At 38.8% G+C, this 23,704-nt stretch overlaps 1 protein-coding gene across 2 annotated transcripts; it reads left to right on the forward strand.

Annotated features, from left to right (window-relative positions):
* The first annotated feature begins 4,209 nt into the window (after positions 1–4,209).
* On the forward strand, positions 4,210–23,599 carry LOC105387897 (paired box protein Pax-1). 2 transcript variants are annotated; one of them, XM_048630315.1, is made up of 5 exons: positions 4,210–4,386; positions 19,014–19,152; positions 19,536–19,668; positions 20,555–20,788; positions 22,098–23,599. In XM_048630315.1, the coding sequence occupies exons 1-5, from the start codon at positions 4,308–4,310 to the stop codon at positions 22,176–22,178; spliced, it is 666 nt and encodes a 221-aa protein (XP_048486272.1). In that variant the 5' UTR covers positions 4,210–4,307; the 3' UTR covers positions 22,179–23,599. The 2 variants fall into 2 exon arrangements, with proteins under 2 accessions (XP_048486272.1, XP_048486273.1); XM_048630316.1 differs by having other exon boundaries at positions 22,107–23,599.
* The last annotated feature ends 105 nt before the right edge of the window (positions 23,600–23,704 follow it).

Consider the following 23,704-nt stretch of genomic DNA (forward strand, 5'->3'; position numbering starts at 1 on the left):
AATACACATTATTAATTTGTTATCAACATTATTAATTTGTAACGATGACGAACGAATTTATTAACAAGGTTATTGTTATTTGAGTTAAGTGCCAGGACAACATTGGGTTCGTATTTTCTCTTTATAATTTTATTGGTTACTTTATATAAGTATTATTGGTTTTCATTTATTTTACTTATAGATTATTATAATATACTTTTTACGCTATAGTAATAATGTCACAATTATTATATTCATTAAGGCATGATCAAATTATTGTTTTTAAAGGTTACCGAAGATGGATGTCCTTAATGGGCCCTGAAGAGCTGTTATAAAATAGCTAAACGCATGACAAGAATCAATTTGAGAATTTTAAAGATGATGTTATGGTTGCTGTTTGCATTGAGTGAGAAATATCTTCTACACGATAACAGCACAACTCGCATTGAAGAAATGGAACATTATAACTATGTTATTATACGTTTAGTAGGTATTTAACGGGTCCCCAGTTTAAGTATGAGTAAAATTTATTTAGTAACTAGTAAGATAATTGTTCATACTGTTAAGATCATTGATTACATATTTATAAGTAATTAGTAATAAAAATGTTGCTTATTTATAATTTAATTGTAGAACAACAAGAGATGTAAATTGTGAAATTTAGTAACATGTTGGTTCTCTTTGTTGTAATTCTACAATTTTTGAATTTGTTTACTTTTATTCATAATTATTCTGCATACAGACTAATAATATTTACTTGTTTAGTGAAATAAAGCTTTTTTTTCTTATATATTATGTTTTTATTTTATTTTCTGTTCATATTGATAAAGATAGTCTAAAATAACCCATCTATAATGATTAACAAAGAAAAACATAAAAATAAATTTTAAAAGTCACTCCTCCCAGAGATTTGAACTCTGGACCACCATATTGGAAGCCGAATACCTTAACGATTAGACCACACCGTCAAGTAATTAAACTGGTGAAAAATGCAATCACTTCGTATCACACTGAGCTGGCTTGCAATAGTTAAAAGTGAAGAACACAGGTTTTAACATTCTGGCATGAACTTTATGAAGCTAGTTCTAATATTTGATTTAAGATGGCGCTTATGTTAATAAAATTCGATATTTAGCGCCATCTTTTAATACACACACAGAAGTCTTAGTAACGAAACAAGGTTTTTGTAGTTCAAGGTTATTTTATATAGGTGGCGCCTAAGTGGGAGGGTTGTAGTTATAGCTATATAGGGGAGTCAGGAGATCTTGACCTTCACTGTACCTACACATCATGATCAGCCTGTAATCGACCAAAACTGGAGAGACTTACCTATACAATCCACATCAAGTCAAAGAATATGACATTGTACAGTACGTACTGTACTCCGTTAGTTCATAAGGTCGTGCGTGGCCTCTCGAATCTGCGTTGTACTATGCACTATCAAGCTACAGCTACAGCACCGCTACAAACAAACCGCTACTTTATTGGAGAGTTTGGAGACTATCCCTGGCCTATTCTACCTATCATGTGGTCCGTTAATTATTACGTAGATAGTTAGCAATCGGTGAAAAATTTACCCAAAAATCGAACTACTTATATAAAATCGATTTCCCTACTTCAGTCTCTACGCTATATAAATATGTCTGTTTGAGCAAGATGCGACATGCGACGGGCGGGCGCGGCCGGCTGCGCCTCGCTGCTCCGCTGGTCGCGGCAACAGCAGCAGGAATCTATCAGGCATGGGGGGTCACTTAGATATATGACGAAAAACTACAGACTCTATCTAGTGTTAAACGTGCCGATAAAATGGCGATACGGCTCGCGACCTATCACATGAGTACAAATGTTCAGCGAAAAACGAATGATTTGCTTGATTGTCACCTCTGACTGCCCCTTCGGGGAGCATAGTATAGTAATACCCTCCTGTCCAGAGCAACACTGAGGATAATATACCTGGACTCTGGACCATCAAATAGACATGAATAGTTCGACTAAGTACTCGTGGAAAGAATGCTCATGAACTTCCATTGTCAAACAGGACGTAAAACCATAAAATAACTTTATATAGGGAGCAAGGTTCGGCCGAAGAATTAACCGCTACACTACCTTACACACACTATCTTCGTCTCACTGCTGTTTGGACATTTTTGATCTAGAAACAAATGAAAGTCAAACCGAATACTGGCTGAAAAATACACTCACGGGAAATGAAAAAGTCCCAGTGAAAAAAGCGACAAATTACTCAAACGAAAAAGTGTAAATGACGTCCATTCTTGTGAGTATATTACCTACCTTTTTATGAGTCTGGCAAATTCATTGCTTGGACCACTCCAAAGTACTTCAAGATAATACTGAAACGGCAGCCGTTTAGAAATATCTCGTTACACATTTTTAGCAATATAACATAAAGTAATGTAAGTAGTTCCTCATAACAATAGGTTTATTGAATAATACATCCCGCCCGCCCTCGCCCGCGCCCCGGGGGCGGCCATGCGCGCAGACAATCGCGCATAAACCACGCTGCGCGCGCGCACGCCTTTATAGCTTATTTATTGTCCTGTGCGGCGCACTGGAGGCGCAGGGCCACAGCTCGGATCTGGGACGAGGTAGGGATTGTCCAGTGAGCGGTACTGGGGTGGTGGAGGGATTGTCCAGTGAAATTGAGAGGATACAGCGTTTTCAACAATGTTGTTCAAAAGCTGTTTAGTGTGTGGAGTAGCACCATTCATGACCATTCCCTGTATGAAACATTCTGTACATACCTATCTACGTTCCTACCTTAACAATAATATATAAGTGAGTATTTTTGTTAATGATTCCACCACGAAAAGTTAATGATATCTGCAAAATTTATAAAGATATCAGAATAATATTGGCGAAATTTAGCTGATTCTGAAACTAATTCTTGGAAGGCTTCTAGTAGGTATATGAAAAAGACACGTAGTACCTAACATTGACATTTATCGATGAGTGAGCGTAATAACAGGATCACCAGCAGCAGAGTTCAGCAATACGCCGCCGGTTTCGATGCGAAGTTAAAGCATTGTTTCGCAAAATAATTTCAACAAACTACCCTGTTATTGATATTTTTATGTCGATTGTACTTTAAAATTGTGGGAAATATGATTTGGAGCTCAAAGTGATACTCATGTATGCTACTATACACGGCTTGAATAGGGCTTGGTAGCCTTAGTTGTCCGGGATCGTCGGTAATGGAAGCAATTTTCAAAAAGCAAGTTTATTTGTAAGGAAGAAAGGATTGACAAAACCGAAAGTATCTTAATATTTACGGCTTAATACGGCTCAGTCTTTCAATACATATTTACAACTGAACACCGCTATATAAAAACGGTTTCGATAGGTAAACATTCTTAGATTTTGCTGGTAAACAAAACAGCTGAAAAAGTTTCAGTGGCACGACGCCATTTGTCACGGCGGCGGCGGCGGCGGCGGCGGCGCTTTGAGTGCAGTTTTTACGCAGCAAAATGACATATTCGAGGCTAATTAACAGAAATCCAACGGCGGCCCCGTTTACGACGTTTTTGTTACAATTTGGTTCTAATTATCTATTTACGTCGCTACCGTCTTTCATGTCTGATGTCATAAAAACTGTTCAGAGGCATTTAAAAGATGTGGCTCGAGAATGTGCAATAACATTTCAATATTCTCTTAAGATTTAACGTCCTTCAGCTCAACGAGTGTTTTGGTATTGCACTGTGCAATATTAAAACCTGAAATTATTATTTTATGTCCGATAACAAACGGAATTCATATCAGAAATTAAATTATAGTGGAAAAAAAACATAGAACATGGAAAGCGGTTGGTGTTGCATAACAAAACGTTTTCACTTAAACGGCGCTCGTAAAATACCTATCAATTACCGAGCGAGCAGATCTAGCTCACAACAAGCGCACATGGGTGCGTACATAACAACCACTCCCCGCGTGACGTCACGCCCCCCCGCCCCGCGCGCCCCCCGCGCCCCCCGCGGCGCCTCTCCTCGCTCCGCGGCCGAGCGCAGCGGACCGAACGAGAAAACAGACATTTACCCCCCTCGAGCTGAAACAAGAAAGCGATCTAAACGACGCGGCACAGGATCTAAAACGGCGCGGTGGCCTGCGCGGACGCATCGGTGCGCTTCAAGTGGTGAGCGTCACGGCAAAAGGAGAGCGTGTTATACGGCGTGCTGTGATTGGCGGGCGCGGCCCCGCCCCCCGGCGCGAGGCTGCGCGCGCGCCGCGGAACCGCAGTCGAGCTCGGGTCGGCGCGACGCGCGGTGCGCTGAAAGATAACTGTGAAACTGTAACTGAAAGGTGCTGAAGTGGCGATGTTGGCGAACATGGACGGCAAGGAGTACGGCGCGCTGCATGCGGCGGCCGCGGCCGCGGGCTACGCCATGGACACTGGTGAGCTACAGTGTATTTATTTAAAATATTTTCTATCTGAATAGTTCCTGAAAAACTAAACTGAACAGTTCCAAAATTTCGTATAAAATGTGTGTGAAAATACTTGGAGAAGGAAAATGATGTGTGTTAACTGCCTATGTGCATGTAGGTTAAGATAGCTTCTACTTTCTTCATCGGTACCTACTTATGAAGTTTTCAGCAATACAGCTGTTATCCGACCTAGCTATAAAAAAATATTTTAAAAGTTAGTAAACAACATCTACACATTCTTGCAAATTATTGAAACATAAGTTCCAACCGCGTTGAATAATTGTTAGGGTCACTTAATCAAAGAAAATAATTAAAATTACCTGTGTCACTACACTACTATCCAAATTTCCTATGAGTATATATTTATAGGTACTTACCAATAGATGATAATATTTATACACAATCAAAAATCTTTGATAATGTCAATAATTATGCAGAACTTAAAATGAAAGGCTGTTGTAGTTGTGTGTTGTGATAGGCTGAATTGTAATTTAGCTGGATAAAACATACATTTTCAGAATGAGAATTATTGTAAGTACCTATGTAGTTAGCTAAACGCACCGCACCGCCCGCCGGCCGTTGCCAAACCACAGAATAGTAACTAGTAACAGGTCGAACTGAGGTCTGAAACTGAAGGAGGTACCAAGTTTGTACTTGCCTACCTAGGTACATCGAGTCCGCGTTGTTTTATGCTTACCTATGATTTTTATTAAGCCAAAACTTGAATATCGGATTAAAACAAAGGTTTGCCTATCTTTTGAAGAAAAAACGATTGTCACAAACACGCACACACAGAAACTACACAAATATATGATGTTATTTAAAAAAATATCTAAGAAAGCAATTAAAATAGTGCATGACCATTGCATCCCAGTTGTAAAACGGGTTCTATTGAATTCTACTCTAGCTCGGCTTGATGTTATGGTAGGCCATAGCGCTGGTTTTCAGCTAGCGGCGGCGGCGGCGGTAGGTAACACAAAAAAGCCTTAGCCATAATTTTATTCCACTGAAAAACTTTATCCATAGCTGAAATCTACGGAAAATGGGTTTCAATTTAATTTATTAGAATTGTTGGCACGGGCGGCGGCTGATAACACGGGTCATCGACGACTATCGATAATTCTAAGTACTTAAACCTATGGGCATTTATATTTTATATCATCATTTTTGTTAATAAAGTTTGCTCAAAACCTTTTCTTATGGGCTGTATACATTTTTCATCACCATAAAATGTAGTGGATTCAAAAATTTTGATAAAAATAAAGTAAAGTAAAGTAAAGTATTGTTTATTTGCATGAATATAGGTGTTACATAAGATGTTACATTAAAATGTCAATAAATTAAAAATAAATCACTATATTCTACCATGCAGGCATGCAAATATTATTATCTAATTACAATTATGTCACTATCAGTATAAAATTAAGATCATCAAATATTATTTATTATATATTATATTATTTCTAGTCAAAATTGTCGTCTAGGAACTCTTGCAAACTATAGTAGCATTTGCCTATTAGTAATTTCCTTAATGTTAGTTTGTACAAATGTGTATTATCTATATTTCTAATAAGTAAGTAAAGAAACAAAACTGCAGTTACTTTTTAAAATATCATATTTCATAATTATCAAAATAACGTCAGTGCCATTTGTATGATTTTGCATGCATTATTTACTCTAGTTATTGATAAATACTATATTTTTTTTTCATAAATACAGTTTAGAATTCATGATTATAGCTTGAAAACTAGGTATATGTTGTTTTACACGCTAAATCATACACACACCGGTGAAATAAAGAGGGCTTTCAGTTTTAGATTTCCATAATATAATGTCAACGACTTTCATCGTTCACTCACAAGCAATGGAAAAGTTCCAGTAACATAGGGATTTTCAATGCGCGGTGGAACTATACAATATTTTAGGCAACAATGTTAGTCATATTATTAAAATACACACAAAGGTACGTTTTCAAACAATACAAAATAACTAAAACAAAACTAATTTACATTCAAAGCATTATTAGCAGCCTCTCGCTTTTACAGTCTGTTCCTCCTCCATGTACCGAAACAATGTAAGTATTATTATGAACAGAATACGGAACACTATCCCGATACATGCAGTATACCTACAGTCTATAGGATTTGCATTCGTCTTATTCTGCACATGAAACAAGTGTTGCGTTTAAATACTTCAGATGTGCCCCTTTTACGAGTGTGCTCGACGTGGCACCACCCGCCCCCTGCAGTTAAATAGGACCACACCGTAGCACGCGTACGAGAGGGCTTCAAGGTGTTCTCCCCTCCCGAGATATTAAAATTTCCTTTTATATCTTAACTACACCCAATCTTAAAAAGGTTGTCTGGCAGATCGCTTTTAGTGATAGGCGCCCTTTATAGGTACCCTAGTGAAGTTGCAATTTGTTAATCTTATTATTATTTGTTGGTGTACAAATAAAGTGTATTCTAAAAGTAAAGTACCTGATGTTATATAGCTTTTAATGAAAGTCCCTCACTTTTATTTACCTCACTACTTTACTTTTATTGACATTGATCAACATACATCTTATTTTAGATGCAAGAAAGCCATTTTCCTCATTTTCATGAAAAGAGCTATTTTCACAGTAAACAGGTAATTCCTACTATACTTTCAGAGCATGAGTGATGCAAATTACTTATATTTATTTTAATAATATGTACAGGTTCTGATTACAAACAAACACAAAAAAAATATGGACGTGAAGACACAAAAATTAGATTGACTTTCACATGAGGTAACTGCACGCACGGCAGCAAGGCTTACCAACTAAGTACATACATTAAAAGTTATGTTACTTGTTAGATGTCCCTTGCAATGCTAGGTGTTCGTAGCAATGATAAATGTTGCCAAGTTCCTGTACGAGTCTCAGCTGCTACAGAAGGCCTAGCACAGGGCTCAAGACGCGCACGCCAAGACGTGACAAAAGTTTTGCGTTGCCCTCACTCACATTGCGCGGCTTAGAGAGCGAGTGCGAAGGAAAACTTTTGTCACGTCTTGATGTTCGCTTCTTGCGCCCCGTGCTAGGCCTTCAGGATTAGTGACGTGAATCAGTCGATAAGTCACGGGTTAACTGATATCGATGATCTTGCTCCGGGTCAGCGCGTTGCATCACTAGGCATCACGCCATTCAGATATATTTATAGATTAGTTTAAATCACTGCATCTACATATTTATACCTAACTACTCACGTGCAAACATAATTCATATTTACCTTGGTTTCGCGTAAATATTGTACAGCCCTTTAGGATTCCATTAGTTAATTAGTAGGATGATTGAAATATAAATACATAGTACTATGTAAACAATACAAAATACAAGATATATTTTATAAGTACAGTAGGTATACCTACATAGTCGGATTAAAATATTTGGTAATTTTCTATTCTTCTTAGGGATAATAATGTGCACGTTTATTCTACCGATTGCAAAACCTAAAGTTTTCTAATAAATATTGTTTTAATAACTAGAGTTTTAGGTTTTTTAAATTCTTTTTATGATAGATAATATAATAATAATATGTGGGGACATCTCACACACGGCCATCCGACCCCAAGCTAGGCAGAGCCTGTGTTATGGGTATCGGACAGCTGATATATCTACACAAATACATAGATAGATACATATTAAATATAAATATTAACACCCAAGACCCGAGTACAAATATTTGTCTTTAAACAAATATCTGCCCCAGCCGGAAATCGAACCCGGGACCTTCGGCTCAGTAGTCAGGGTCACTAACCACTACGCCATTCGACCGTCCTTATATCATATATGTATATCTATATTGATTGATATCTATATTGGACAACGAAGTTTACTATAAAACGCGTATGTCCTAATCTGAATAAACTTGTGAAGGTCTAAACCACGCACTCTAAATCCGTTTATCGAGCGATTCGAGCGTGCTATCGTCCGGGTCACCGCCGCCGCCGCCCGGGTCAACAGGATCGAGGGTTATCCACACTCGATACCGAATTACGTGCTTCACTTTACTACGAACGATGACTATACAATGTAGTACTCACTTACCTATATCATTTTTACTCAACATAGGCATAAAGGTACCAATGTTGGCTGATGAAAGTTTTTGTTTCATTGCTGTTTTTATGTATTCAGGCTTATTTCTGCAAGTGGAAGTGGACCCGCATTACTTAAGTATATATCAAAAAAGCTGTTCTGACACCAGACTCAGATAGCCGGCAGTGGCTGGATGAGGAAGGCCGAGGATAGAATATTGTGGCGCTGCTTTAGACAGGCCTGTGACCAGGAGTAAACATTTACGGCTGATGATGGCAGTATCCTGGATTTGTATAGGCCTGACAAGAGTCCACCAGAACTGAATAGATCCAAATCTCAGTTATGTATTATGTGCTTACAGTCGGTAGGTAGCTCTAAGATGTTTACATAATCCCGGTGTGATCTTTATTAATGACGCAAATTAAAATGTGTAAGGTTATCATGAGACGCAGATATCTAATAAATTCTCTTAGTTGTATTAATTGTGATAAATCTATCTACATTCTACATAATATTATACTCCTAACCTATATCAGGATTGGTGTGTGAAATCACGTCAACTATAACTGATAAGAAAAAGATTATGCTTCAAAAGAAAGAAACATTTATTTGACACACTGAAACAGAACAATAAATACCCATGTCTCTACGTAGGAATAGCAACACACTGCTTGTTGAAATAACTGTCTTTAGTCTATATACCTGAGAATTATTATTAAAGACTTCATTTATTTCACTATACTTATCGTCATAATATTACCTAAGGTATCAATATTGGTGCTTACAAAATTAAATCTATTCAATAATGTTTGATGTACTTATTTATCTCAGGACAGGCTGGCGGCGCCAATCCTAAGTACAAGCTCAAACATCGAGTTATGTTTCAATTTCCGTACAATTAGCCCTATTTGCTGGCCCAATGTTTGAACAAACAGCTTACATTTACCCACCAGAAGCAGACAAATGAAAATAAACGTTACACAGTCGTAATAAAGCACAAGGATTGCTAAAGGGCTTTTGTTGGATTAGGCAAGCAGACTGTTTGTTTCAGTAAGTTGGAGCTAACTCATGAGCAAACATGGCCGACGCCTATTTGTAACCGTTTGTCTGATTATAAAAAAAATATTCACCTGCATTATGTTACTTCTATAATAAAATAATAAAAACCTACTTAGTACGTACAAACGTTAGAAGAAAGAACCTTTTTATATCTGAGCAGCAAGCAGACATTTTGTCAGTCAGCACCGTCAGCCCGAACTAGTTAATATTTTAGAAACCTACTTTCTTATAAATCATAAAAGATGAAAAAGATCAGCAATATGCTTTGCACTGCGTGGTCCCGTTCGTAATAAGGATATATGTTAATCCCGTTTTGAGTGATGTGCAAGACAATTATCGCATTAACATTTGTCGCATATCGATACTTACCTGATTCCCGTTTACTCCGCGCCCACTCACTGCGTTGTCGTCATGTTTGGTCGCCGTGGAGTTTGTTTGACGGCGCAGCGCGGCAGCGGCGACGGCGGCGGCGGCGGTGCGGTGGCGGCTACCGAAATAAACGAAGCCGAGTGGAAAGCGAAACCCCCGTGTTTGCTCAACAGAGTGCCGCTCAAGTGCCGAGCGAGATTTGTACTAGCCCATGAGAAAGTCGGTCGACTTGCGATCGCTGTACATTTTGTAAATCTGTTTTCTCTCATCAATGCTCATAGAGTTTAATGCCAAGAAAACCAGTTTTTAAAATTCACCTTTGTTAAAAAAACTGCTAACCTAGCTCGAACATTGTTAATATTCTTCAGAGCAGTCTGCACCTAATACATATTTGTTATAGTGGTAGACTGGCTGCGGCTGATCAAAGTTACCTCTGGCATCTTCTTTCTCCTGCCCTCTGCCCGGTTCAGCCGGGGTCAGGCCTCCTCGTACTTCGGCGCAGGGCTATTCTATCCCGGGTTGTCGTTGTATTGAATGAGTACCTAGCTGATGTGGTCAGGTTTTGGGCTTTCATCCCCTTCTCGATATTGGTGTACCATGTTGATGGTGATCGTCCTCTACCTGTAGATTGACATCAAAGTCACCTCTGAAATTAAAAAAAAAAAACATTTGTTTTATCTTAGCGACCATCTTTTAGATTTTTTGTGGATTTGTCAAAATATCAACGTTGAAATAGTTAAGTAAGTATATGGATTTAAAATTATGATTACAAATAAGCCTCAATCAAACATGTAGAGATAAGCACACTATATTATTATGTTATGTACTGATAGTATCTCTATGAAATCAAATTAATCAACAATCGGATAAGTGATTCTAGCCAGAACTTTGATCACCGACAATACATCGCACCATCGAAAAAATACAAAAGGATTCAACGAGAGGCGGAAAAGCATAATATTGATAACAAAACACCAAAACACTCACACAAGTGAAGTCGAAAAAAAACAATTGGTTCTGTGCTGTCAGCTCCTGTTTGCGCACGCATTAGCCGCGGCTGTGTCCGCCACCGGACGGTCAACACGGCGTAATGGCGGCAAACACCCCCCGCGCCCCGCGCCCGCGCCCGCCCCGCCCGCGACCTGCGCGCGCGACGATCGAACTATCGATACATGGAAAACCCGCCCCTATTATGCTATTGTAAACCTCTATTCTGTTTTTGATGTGCAAGGTTTTTATTTTTGGAAATTGAATGGCTGGAGAAAGTAAAAAACCTTGAATTAATAACAGGCATTATTAAATAGACTATAGGCGTACTTTATAAGAAGTAAGTATTCCAGTGTTTTGATCGACCGTCCATTCAAAGTTTTCGTCACACACCAAGAAAAGGCGCCAAAAGCCAAACTTGATTCTTAAAACTATAAGCACATTCTCTATGGTCCGTGGCTCTTGAAGCTAGCCGTGGAGAAGTGCGGACCACACACGGTGACAAAGCGACCGCCGCTCAAACAGCCACCGGCCGCCGGGCACGTAGCGAGACACTCCAGTAGCTCGCACTAGAAGCGGGTCTCCTTTGAACCAATCCCGCTGGTTATTTATTTATTTATTTATTTATTTATTTAGGAAAAATAACAGAAATAGATCACAGAGAGTAATATGCAGACGGATATAAAATAAATGCTTAAATCTACTTCCTTGAACATTTTTCTCAGGGATATAATATTATAATACTTTATTTGGTGACATTTTAGAATTAATTTAGTAGATATAAAAATATTTATGACTAAAATTAAGCATGCAATTTATTAAAAGGGAAAATAAATCATGCATCCTAATTATTATACATTATAAAATTATTTTCTAATTAAATTAAATTAAATTGAAAATTGAAAATTCTACATTATTATATATAATTTTGAAAATCTATATCTATAGTATTTTTAGTAAGTACCTACTATATTATTTACTAGGCTTCGCATTTTGACACAGGGTTCTACGATAGCTACAGGCAGGGAAGGCGATGAGCTTAAGGGATAGTGGTCCGTGAAGGCTATTCTACTAGATGAATCTAGTAGATGAGGAAGCGAAATCTAATACCTACTGACTGTGAAGAGGCGAATTAGCAATGTAAGGTATTGTTGGTTGTTGGTAATACCTGCTACCATACCATAGATATGTATACGAATACGTACCTGTTACACAGTTTTTATGAGTACTTATAGCTCATCGTACGCTTTGTCACCATGAGTGCTCAAAAGATAAGCCAGTCAGGTTAGTTGTCAGGCGCTGATTGCCCAGGGTGCGTGTTTTTATAGTTACTCAATTTTTATAAATACAATACGAATAGATACAGAATCAAGTTTTCATATCTGGCATCATTTAATTCTGACACCTAAGAATGTGTTGAGAAAACTAATGTTTCTAATATTTATAAATAGACGACAATGATTAGCGGGAGAATGCCGCCGCACACAAACACACGCCCGAATATTTAGTAACAATCATTAGATTTGGGAGTATATTTCTGTCAGCTGAAGTCTCCACATCATTTGGCCTTCAGGTGGCCCTTATTAACCTCTGTACGCAGTGTCAAACTATTCGACGATCATAACTCAAAGTCTAACCAATTATCGACAAGCGTGGTCCTGGCACGTGCCCACAGCGCATAGCTAAATTTACGCCCCAACGAAATGCCAAGAGGTTAAGCAGCACCCACGGCGGCGGCCCACCAATTTGTTTGTCTGTGGCAGTTCGCAAGCTGATATTTGATTTAGGAGCTACTATATTTAGATTTCCGTGTTTCTGTTGTTCTTCTAATTAGTAAGGTCGCAGCTGGACTCATCCTTGAGGTACTTGCGTGACTAATGACACTCTTAGATCAGCTTCAGTTGAATTGTAAGCCTAGCTTGATGCAATATTTCATAAATGTCCATATTGTCACGTAATCACAGAGCAGTGTTTGCTAACGAGGCCAGAAGATTGCTCGGCAAATAAACAGCGGCCCCGGCGACGGCGGCGGTGGCGGCGGTGGCGCCTCCATCATGGATTCAATCACGACAAAGGTTGTCCACCTCTGGACCTCTGGACTGGCTGGTGTGCGACAGTGTATAATGGGGGTAAAGGGGCTAAGGGGTACCTTTCTATAAGTATACTACTTACCGCAACCTTTGGAGCATACAATGCCCTATATTTACTTACTTTAGTTACTAAATTTGACGAAATAGTTCAGAAATCTTCATAAAGTACTTTTCGTTTCAGACGTACATACTCATACTGACTGATTCAAATATTACCCTGTTGCTAAAAAAATATATTATTATTAGACTTACAGTGGTTTTAGCCTCTGATATGAAAGTATTTTGGATTGTTCAATAACTTACGGTGTAACAGTCTAGGTTAACGAAAGAAGTCTTTTACTTTCGTTCAGATAAACGATATGGAACACTATACTTAATAAACTTATCTGCTTTCTAGCACGCTTTTTAGAATTTTTGCGCTGGACCCAAACGAGCTTCCAAAGTTTTTGTAACACATTTTACAGTCCTCGAAATATTATAAGAGGCCCGTTTGGACAGCTCCAAAATGTATGGGATAACAGCTGGTGTCAAATCTAAATCAGAAAAAATGTAAACAATAAGTACCTAACTTTTGGTGCTTTAAAAGTTATTTTTTCTTTCGGCCGTTAAATAATAAGTCAGATTTTGTGTCTTTTTATAAATAAATGTATTTCATCAAGTAAATCAAGAGTAATAGCAAATTTGTGTAGCTGTCCAAAACGGGCCTATTATATTTCGACGACTGTAAGTACTCGAAGCAAATAGCCCTTGTGATTTTCCTAATACCCATAACTATTATGGAGGTTTACACAGAAATTGGGTATACTTTATCCAGTATACCTGGTAAATTCGTGAAAATGGCTTAAAGATTTCCATTTTCCAATAGTTGAAAAGCCTTAATCAAACTTCAAACATTTATTTTAGTAATGATAGTTAGCACTTTTTTAATAAGTACTTACTTAACTATAGATATAGATATGTATTGAATTTTTATAATACAGTGTGTTCTAGGGCATGCAATACCGCAATACCGGTATCCGTAATACCGGTATTAGGGACAAAATTCACGTTTTTTTCAATACCGGTATTGAAAGTTAATACCGGTATTGAAGTAATACCGGAATCGGACTTTTTTAGGCCATAATAAAGCGATTAAGATATAGTATTCCTAAGTACTGTGAAAGCGCACTTGTTTCCAACCGTTTGATGCAGTTTTCGGCCGTTTGATATCTACTGTTGACCATACGTAAACGGACACTGGATGTAAAACTAATAATTTAAAAAAAAATTAAACTCTAATACACAATTCTCGTAAAAATCTATTACAAAAAACTGAATTTCATTGCTTTTTCTTGTTTTATTTTGACGTATACGACCTTTAATCACAATATATGCCATTTATTACAAGGAAATCTAATACCGGTATTAATACCGGGATCCCGGTATTGAGTTGCAATACCGGAACTCAATACCGGTATTGAAAATAGTTCCGGTATTGCATGCCCTAGTGTGTTCTATATTGCCCGTTGAAATATGTATTCGTTTCAAATAGAAAAACCTTCATAATTGAGTTAAAAATACGTTCATCAAAGAAAATCAAACGGCATTATGACAAAGCCAAATTTCCGACGGATTCCGCCCGCGCCGCCGCCGCCGCAGTTCTAAATAACCACAACAAACACCAACACGACACAAAGATCACGCAAACGACACCGATTATTATATTTAGTATGTCCACAAACTTTAGCCGAATTTTAACGAACCATTACACCCTTTGTTCTAAGCGAAACACAAGTAGTAGGGCCGCACGAGCAATATATCTCGACCGGCATTAAACTGACGTTTCGAATTAATGAACGTGTTAAATTCGCCGAAAACACTAGTAACTGTCAACAGTAAAACGTCAAAGGAGGTCGATAAATTATCCGCGCAAAGAAAGATACTTCCCGCCTTTCGGACTTGCTTTCTCCCTCGGGGCTGTGCTCGTGGCATAGTTCTCTCTCTCTCTAGGACCAATTAGTGGAGTGAGGAGATCAGAAGGGCCGATGTGGAGATACGTCAGCTGAGCGGAGCTGTTGTCGATGCAGACATTATCTCTGATGTTTCAAACTCTTTATAGCGTTAATTTGATTTCATCCTTGATGTCTTGCTTAATTTGTTTAGAGGCTGTTGGAAAACGGTCACAGTTTGATAGCTACAAAGAACGAAGCAAGATTAAAAGCATCGGCATAAGTAGTTACAAACTTAAAATTCTAAAACTATTACGCAACTGTGGTAAAACGCCATTATCCTAATGTCTGACTAGGTAATCTAGGTATAGAAAGTGACTGATTTGGCATGAACGCACAGCCAAACGGCTCAAGCTACAATCATGAAACTTGGCACGTAGGTTTCATAGGTAGTGTAAGTGAGCACTAAGAAAGGATTCATAAACCCACCCCTACAGAGGTAAAATAGGGGATGAAATTTTGTATGAAAGTCCTTCAGTTTATCGCTAAATTCCCACGGGAGAATTTATTAACACGAAGCGAAGCTCGCGGGACCAGCAATTATACTGTATATTTTATTTATTATTATGTGTCATTGTTATTTTCGCTCAAACACACACCTAATAAATTATCTAATGGAGCATTTTATATTATTTTATCTGTCAGTCTTTAATATTGTGTTTTCACAATTTAATATTTGACTGAAAATATGTTCACTGTTCATACTATGTTTTACCACAGTTGCGTAATAGTTTTAGAATTTTAAGTTTGTAACTACTTATGCCGATGCTTTTAATCTTGCTTGCATATAAATAACTAACGTTTTCGTAATAATGTAGCGGTAAAACAAAAAAAAACTGATGTTTTGAGTTTTTGTAATCAAAGATTTGGTTCATTTGGTTGATTCTGGGCTTTAACTCTAACATAAAACCCCAAACCACTTATTTTACAAGTTTGCTCTTATAATATTACTTACTACGGGAGTGGAGTAATATGTATACGTTTAATGTAACTAAACTGGGTAAATTACATAGCTTAAGTGTAGTTGTACAGAATTAGTTTCAGTCACGGTCCCCCAATCAGGACGTGGCTGAGAACTCAGATCACTGATTACAAATGAGCTACTTACAACTGAGAAACAGGCTTAGACTTAAAGTATGATAAGGAATATGAGTTACCAACCTACTTCATAAGGGTTAAATCAATCAAGTATTCAAATATAACGATATTGGTACAAATTCACCCGTAGTTATAGTTAGAAGATATCTCTTTACCCCATAAATACAAACGGACGGATATACCAAACCTATAAAATAATTATTTTTCCCGGATTACTTAAAAAAAAACATAAATAAAAATAAACTCATCTTATAATATTACAGAAAACAGAAGTGACCCTTTAAGGCGCTACAATGTAACAAAGGGAGCTTTCAGTCCACTGAAAAGATTAATTAGGTAATTCTTACAACCATTCGTTGCGCAGGCGTCTCGTTTGATGAGGGAGCGAGACGGGAGACGCCTGCACGTTTGGTGCGAGAGCGGGACGGCTGCTCCCTTCTCTGAATCGCTGGAACTGAAGAACACGTGTGCAGCGGCGGCGGCGGCGGGCTATTGTTCTTTGGATCATAGTTGGTTATTGCGAATTCACAATGTTAGTTTAATTTCTTAAAGTCGTAGTCAAGGGTAATATTGTCAACACAACACTGCGTTGCGACGTCGCATCGCAAAAATCTGCGACAGTAAATCAAGCATTTGTACGGGAAGACTTCCAAAATAGTCGCAGAATTTTGCGATGCCAGGTCGCAACGCAGTGTTGTGGCCTGGTCCTTATTCTCTACATATCGCGTCATCGCAAAATTACCCCTTGACCCCTAAACAATAACCTATATAAGCATCTATTATATTCTATTCAGAATTGTAAATATTCTACATAAGCTCTTCTACATTACTCCAAATTATTCTTCAATAAACGTATGCAAGAGACTGTCACTGAAATAAAACTGTTGTTTTGTTGGCGAATAACACACGGGCCCGTCGAGAGTCATGCGTCTTGCTATATCAGTCGGCACTCCCCGCCAATTAGCACGAGGCACAGCCGGACACGGACAGACGGACCGACAGACAACGAGGCACAGTCGGACAGACAGACGGACCGACAGACACACTGAACATACATACGTATAGGGTGTTGCTCAGACAATACCGTCTACCATTACTAACTGAAAAATACGGTGTTAAAATTTTTCGTTGTCGTTTCACATTCGAAATGGCAAATCGTTATCTCTTAAAGTCGACAAAATAAATGAGTACTTACTTCTATTTTCTACTCTATGTACAAGTTCAGCAGCAGTAGCGTCAAATTAGTCATACTTTTCGTGCAAAACAGCTTCACCAAAAGTTTTCCTCAATTTCATGTTTAAGTTACATATTGTAAAAGTATTATACTATACGTAGGTACCTAAGTGTAAAAATAAAGGTCCCTTCACTCAAGTCAAAGTACATCCTCCGCCATCAAGTTGGAATAAAGCAAACAGACCGAAACAGACAGGTACAAATTTAACCTAATGATTTAAAAGATGTGTGGACTCGCACATTTGTCGCGCGCGCCTGACAAATGGCAACTGTAAGAATGTGAGTGCCGCCGGCCACAATTATTGTGTTGCAGCTTCATTGTTACTTGTGTATGTTTAGATTAGAGTGATTAATTAAATACTTATTCAATATCTTCTTCATCACTTCGCGCACAAGCTATGTAAGTGAGTACAAACCATCGTTTACCCTTTAAATTTTAAATTACTTAAGGTTTTGAAAGAAAGAAAGAAAACATGATAGACGAATGACGAAAGAAAGTAAAAACTACTCCCCATTCGGAAAGAAAAAAGAAAAAAAAACTTAATCAGTTAACAGTTTCCCCTTACTTAAGCTTAGTTATGATTATGATAAATGATACCACAGCCAAACTTATATTTGACAACATTTAAGAAGGTTGCCCTCCTGTCACCTGAAACGACGAATGACTCGACTGCAGAGAGTGACAGCGACTGACACATGTCAAAATAACCCCTGACGTTTATTAGTCGGATTCGGAAGCAACATGATGCTCCATTCCATGTAAAGTATCTCCGTTTAGGAGAGAAGTTTCTAGGTACTGTGAAATACGTAGACGGTATAGTTCATGAGCATTAATATACTTCTAATGTTTTTAATATGCATTTCACATAAGCTTAGGTAAGTCCTTCTAACGCTATGAGCTTTGCCTACTGAAACTGAACTGAACTATACATACTTACAATATAAATTATAGTTGTTGCTGTATCAAGTGATTAGTATCCAGTTTAAAAACTTCTACATCTACTTAGAGTACCTAAGTATCTAATTTATTTTTAGGTACTGAAACCTAAACTACCTATGTAATATGTATAATAATAATAAGCTATTTACAAAAATTAAACAAAATCTTGTTTCATTTGTTGCGAACAAAAGTATAATGATCTAATTTTAAGAAAATCGGTCTGGCTTCTATGGTCGAACAAAAAGACACAAACAGCGGAGTCGGCCCCAAATGTTGTCGTCGGGAATCGAACCCGGTGTCGACTTCAAAGCGAGGTCGGCTGTAACCGGACACCGCTGCCGCCGCCGGCGCAGGCGCAGCCCGCGTGACGTCACCAGTCAATTCAGACTATTCCATATTGCACATGTGGGAAACTTGTAGACAACACAAAAGTCAACTCTTTAAATTAGGTGTAAGATCCGTCTCGACTTGAAAAGTTTTACAGGGTGCCATCCAAATTGGATCAGCCATTTTCACGTGAAAGATTAATTACAGACCTAGAATATTAGCGCTGCTGACTGCCAATTGTATTGGCTTCGCGTAAACTGTGCATTAAAGACACAGATATACTCGACGCGACGTAGACGTTTACGTTACAATACAACTTTAACAACGCCTGTACACACTAACCATGGTCCAGATGTCCCGAACTTTCAGCTTACTATACTACTTTAACAACTCAGTGTATACTCCTCAACCATCACCACAATACTAACCCATGCCCCGCTTGTCCTCAGACCCCAACAGCGCGGCGCTGTCGGGCGGCGCGCAGCAGTACGGCGAGGTGAACCAGCTGGGCGGCGTGTTCGTCAACGGACGCCCGCTGCCCAACGCTGTCAGGTTGCGGATTGTGGAGCTAGCTCAGCTTGGGATCAGGTATGTGCATAGAAGTAAATAAACTAAGTTGTTGCTGGTCCTTTGTTTCACGCTGCTGGCAGGAAGCTGATATCCAGGATTAATACAAATGCTACTTTATATCCCGAAGTTACCATGGCAAATTATTTTAAGGCGAAGCGGAGTTTTCTAGCATCAGCTAGATTCACCTAGGAAGTGCCCTGATAGGATCAAACTTTACTGTTTAACGAGGCCAGATGCCCAAGGCCATGCAGCGCAAGCTCTCCGAAGAGCCCAGAGCTCGAGCTCGGGATCACCAATTCCGTTTAAATACAAATTAGGTACAATTACTTCCCCATCAAGCACTATTCACCCTTGGCTATTGCTAACCTCTCGCAACTTCCTAACTCCCTCCACCTCCGCAGGCCGTGCGACATCAGCCGGCAGCTGCGCGTGTCCCACGGCTGCGTGTCCAAGATCCTGGCGCGCTACCACGAGACCGGCTCCATCCTGCCCGGCGCCATCGGCGGCTCCAAGCCGCGCGTCACCACGCCCAAGGTCAGTAGTAGCGGGGGACTGTAGCAACCACATCAAGGTCAGTAGTAGCGGGGGACTGTAGCAACCACATCAAGGTCAGTAGGAGCGGGGGACTGTAGCAACCACATCAAGGTCAGTAGTAGCGGGGGACTGTAGCAACCACATCAAGATCCTGGCGCGCTACCACGAGACCGGCTCTATCACGGCGCAGGTTGCGAGCATGCATGTTAGGCCTTGGTCTCCTATTTACGCCGTAGGTCGAGTCCAGCGTCACGCCGTAGGCCGCGTCACGATGCTCACTATAGAAATGTACTGATGCGGTCTCCCTCACACGCCGACGTTTGGCGCGTAGATGTAGTGAGCATCGTGACGCGGCCTACGGCGTGATGCTGGACGCGACCTACGGCGTAAATAGGAGACCCGGGCCTTATACAATTAACGCTACACGCGATGTGTACGACATCTTTGCGTTCTATCTATCTATATTCTTCAATCCAGTGTATTTATTTACTTTATTTATCTCCATATAACTTATCAGGCCGGACATTTCCTCGACATTCATTGATAAAATTAGCAAATTACCTAATATAGTATCTATCGTTTATCTTGTAGTTTTTGGAATGGAATGACTTATCAGGATCATAAATCTCTTTATTATTTGCGCTACTAAATAAGTATACACAGGTGCTATAACATTTTCTTTGCTACGGCGACTTAGAAAGTTCCTATGTGATATTAATCGCATGATAGTTTGTGCGATTTTATCTAGACAGTTACAAAATGGAATAAAAGACTGTTAGTTGTTTCTGTTGTTTATTAGTCCCAACTCCGTTATTGCCATAGTTTTTTTAATTCCAATGTTTCCACACATGTAACTCACACCTTTATCTTAATATATCGCCCTCAGGTGGTATCCTACATCAAGCAGCTCAAAGCCAAGGACCCGGGCATCTTCGCGTGGGAGATCCGCGACCGGCTGCTCTCCGACGGCGTGTGCGACAAGTACAACGTGCCATCCGTGTCCTCCATCAGTCGCATCCTACGCAACAAGCTCGGGGCAGCGTTCCCGCCGCCGCTGTACGCGCCGCCGCAGCGCTGCTGGCCGCTGCACCAGCCGTATGACTACTATGTGTATTTACAGGTTGGTTCAGGTGTTAATTGAGTGTGTTGTGTGATATTTCCTACCCGCTTGCTAAGGTCCCTACAGACGGAATGGCGTGGAGTTATGGCAATAACCCTCAAGTCTTGGAGGAGACTCATGTCCTGAGTAGTTCATTATTTTTGTGTTTTGGTGTTTGATTTTGCTTCTACACTTTCATTGATTTGTAGAGTCCATGAGATAATTTTATCTAGCTTTGATGTAGTATATTCACGTGGAAATGAAGGTATAAGAAAGCCAAACCACGTAATTTTTAACCAACTTCAAAAAAAGGAGGAGGTTCTCAATTCGTCGGGATATTTTTTTTTATATTTTTTTTATGTATATTCACCGATAACTCCGCCGTTTATGAACCGATTTTGAAAATTCTTTTTTTGTTGTATTGGGTTGAGCTTCCAGGTGGTCCCATTTTTTTTTCAGAATTTTATCTCACCCCTAAGGGTGGGTAAAGGGGTAAAAACAGGGTATGAATTTCCATTTTGGACACATATTAACCGATTCTAATGAAATTAAGAACGTAAATATAGTTCTTATAACAATAAAATATGATGGTGACCTTGAGCTGATCTGATGATGGAAACGGAAGGCAGTCAAGGGAACTCCTCAACGGTATATAGCAACTACCTCGTGTTTAGGCTTGAATGATTCGTATTGATTAGTAGGACTTTTTGGTATCATTTGCATCTTACTTTTGATTAAAAATTATTGCAAATAAACTAAAAACTATAAAATAAAATAATAATTTAAAAAAATAAAAAACCGACTTCAAAAAACCATTAAAATGTAAGTAATAATTTAAGGTTTACACAAATTATATGTGACAGTACAAATATACCTAAGCAGGAACTGTTCTTTTTTGAAGTTGGTGCCATATTTCTTCAGATTACTTTGTCACTGCACCAACATCAAAAAAGAACAGTTCCTGCTTAGGTATATTTGTACTGTCACATATAATTTGTGTAAAACTTAAATTATTACTTACATTTTAGTGGTTTTTTGAAGTCGGTTTTGCTACTTACATACCTTGTACTCCGTTGGAAGGACCTCAAGCTACCCTTGTCGCTTTCTATGTATCTATTGTACTTTGTCTGTGGTCACGTAGCCCTAAGCTGGATACACCGATGTGAAAACTTAATCGATAGCGTCCTTAGTCACAAACCTTCAGCAGTTCTAAGTTATGACCACTCCTGGTCATGATAGTCGGGGATCAAATATGCTTAAAAGATAAAACCCTAATTCTGATAAATAATGTCCTATATCTCTTCCCAATCTAACGGGTCCCTCCCCGCAGGGCCGGCAGCACGCAGCACCACACGGGCTGCCGCACCCGCACCAGCAGCCGCCGCACCACACGCACGCGCATGCGCTATGACGTCAGAGTGGTGGCCCGTGACGTCATCACGGCAGCACGCACCACACGCATGCGCTATGACGTCACTAGAGCCTCGGCTCGTGACGTCATCATGCCCGCGCCACGCTGTGACGTCAGCACCTGAGTTGCCCAGTGTTTGCCGACTGTGAAGCCACATGAAGGCTGGTGGACAGGAGAATGGTAACTATAGTGACAGTGGTAACGATATAGTGACGTTACAAGTGTTTAGTGTACCAGTGTTAGAATTTAAGGATAAGTTATTGTGCGGGTTTAGGTACCTAAGAGTAATTTCAGTTTTAATTGCAAATATTTTCATTTAAAATAGCAGAAGGTGCTTAAATAGAGTTCGGATTGATTGCATAGTTCGGTACTTACAGTGGTTTAAGGAATGAAATATTTCAGATGAAATTTCTATCCATCGATCGATTCAAACTGAATGTAAATAAAAATAAATACTTACATGAGACACTTATCAATGATTGCCAATAATCTAGGAGTTATTCTTTTCCTTATCATTAATTTCATTACCTACAGATTAAAAAGACTTTGAATGCTAACGCATAGATTAAGTTTGCCTTTCGACAACTGGACATAACAACGGCCGGTACCTGTGTAGAATAATAGGTGTTTACAACGCATAAACCCGATATTAGTCTACTGTTACATAAGTATAATGATGTGTAGGTATTATAATGACCTGCCCAGGAACCGTGATAAATAATGTGCCTTTTTCTCCTTCGCTTTTTTCTATAAATTTAACTCACCAATTTTTAACTTTTACATTTTAGTAAGTCGGCACATTGTGTAAAGACTTTTTAGTACTTATATAGCTTGGGTATTAAATAGGTGGAATTTAATTTATAAGTGTTCCAACCGAAGGCAGTTCTTTATTTGTGCAAGGAACGATGACGGATCTACCAAACAACTGACTCTATATACTTATAGTTTTGTTTTTAAGCGTTGGTGTCAAGGGTCTTATTTCATAAGTCTAGATTATAAACTTAAACAAAGTATTATTTAACTTACTTGTGTAAATAAAAACTATTTTTATTCGAAGTGTAAGATAACAATTGTATGTGTAAGTTGTATAACCTTAATTATCTTAATTTAAGTTAGGATAACGAGAGACGAATATTTAATTAAATGTAATGGGTGCAATGATGTAAATATCACTAAGCTATAAGTATTTAATAAACTGTGAGAGCACTTACCTTTTCACCATGGCCATGGTCACAGCTCAAGACTGTTTCTTCTTCATTAGTATTTTTGATGTCTACATAAATTTATAAATATAAAATGTTTATAGGCAGAGTTTTATACAAACAATATTTTAATGATTATCTCCTGCAACATAATAATTATGAAATAAACTTATCATTAATGGAGCACGATCTGTAAAAATAAAATGGTTTGTTCATATATTTTTGTTATTTTACTCAATACCTTTGCCCTTAGTGTTTTCAATGGCTAGTCTACAATGCGACGGATATGATATGGTCAGGTTTCACGAGTAAATTCAGTAAAAT

This window comes from Plutella xylostella, chromosome 25, assembly GCF_932276165.1.
Source record: "Plutella xylostella chromosome 25, ilPluXylo3.1, whole genome shotgun sequence".
NCBI classification, from domain to species: domain Eukaryota; kingdom Metazoa; phylum Arthropoda; class Insecta; order Lepidoptera; family Plutellidae; genus Plutella; species Plutella xylostella.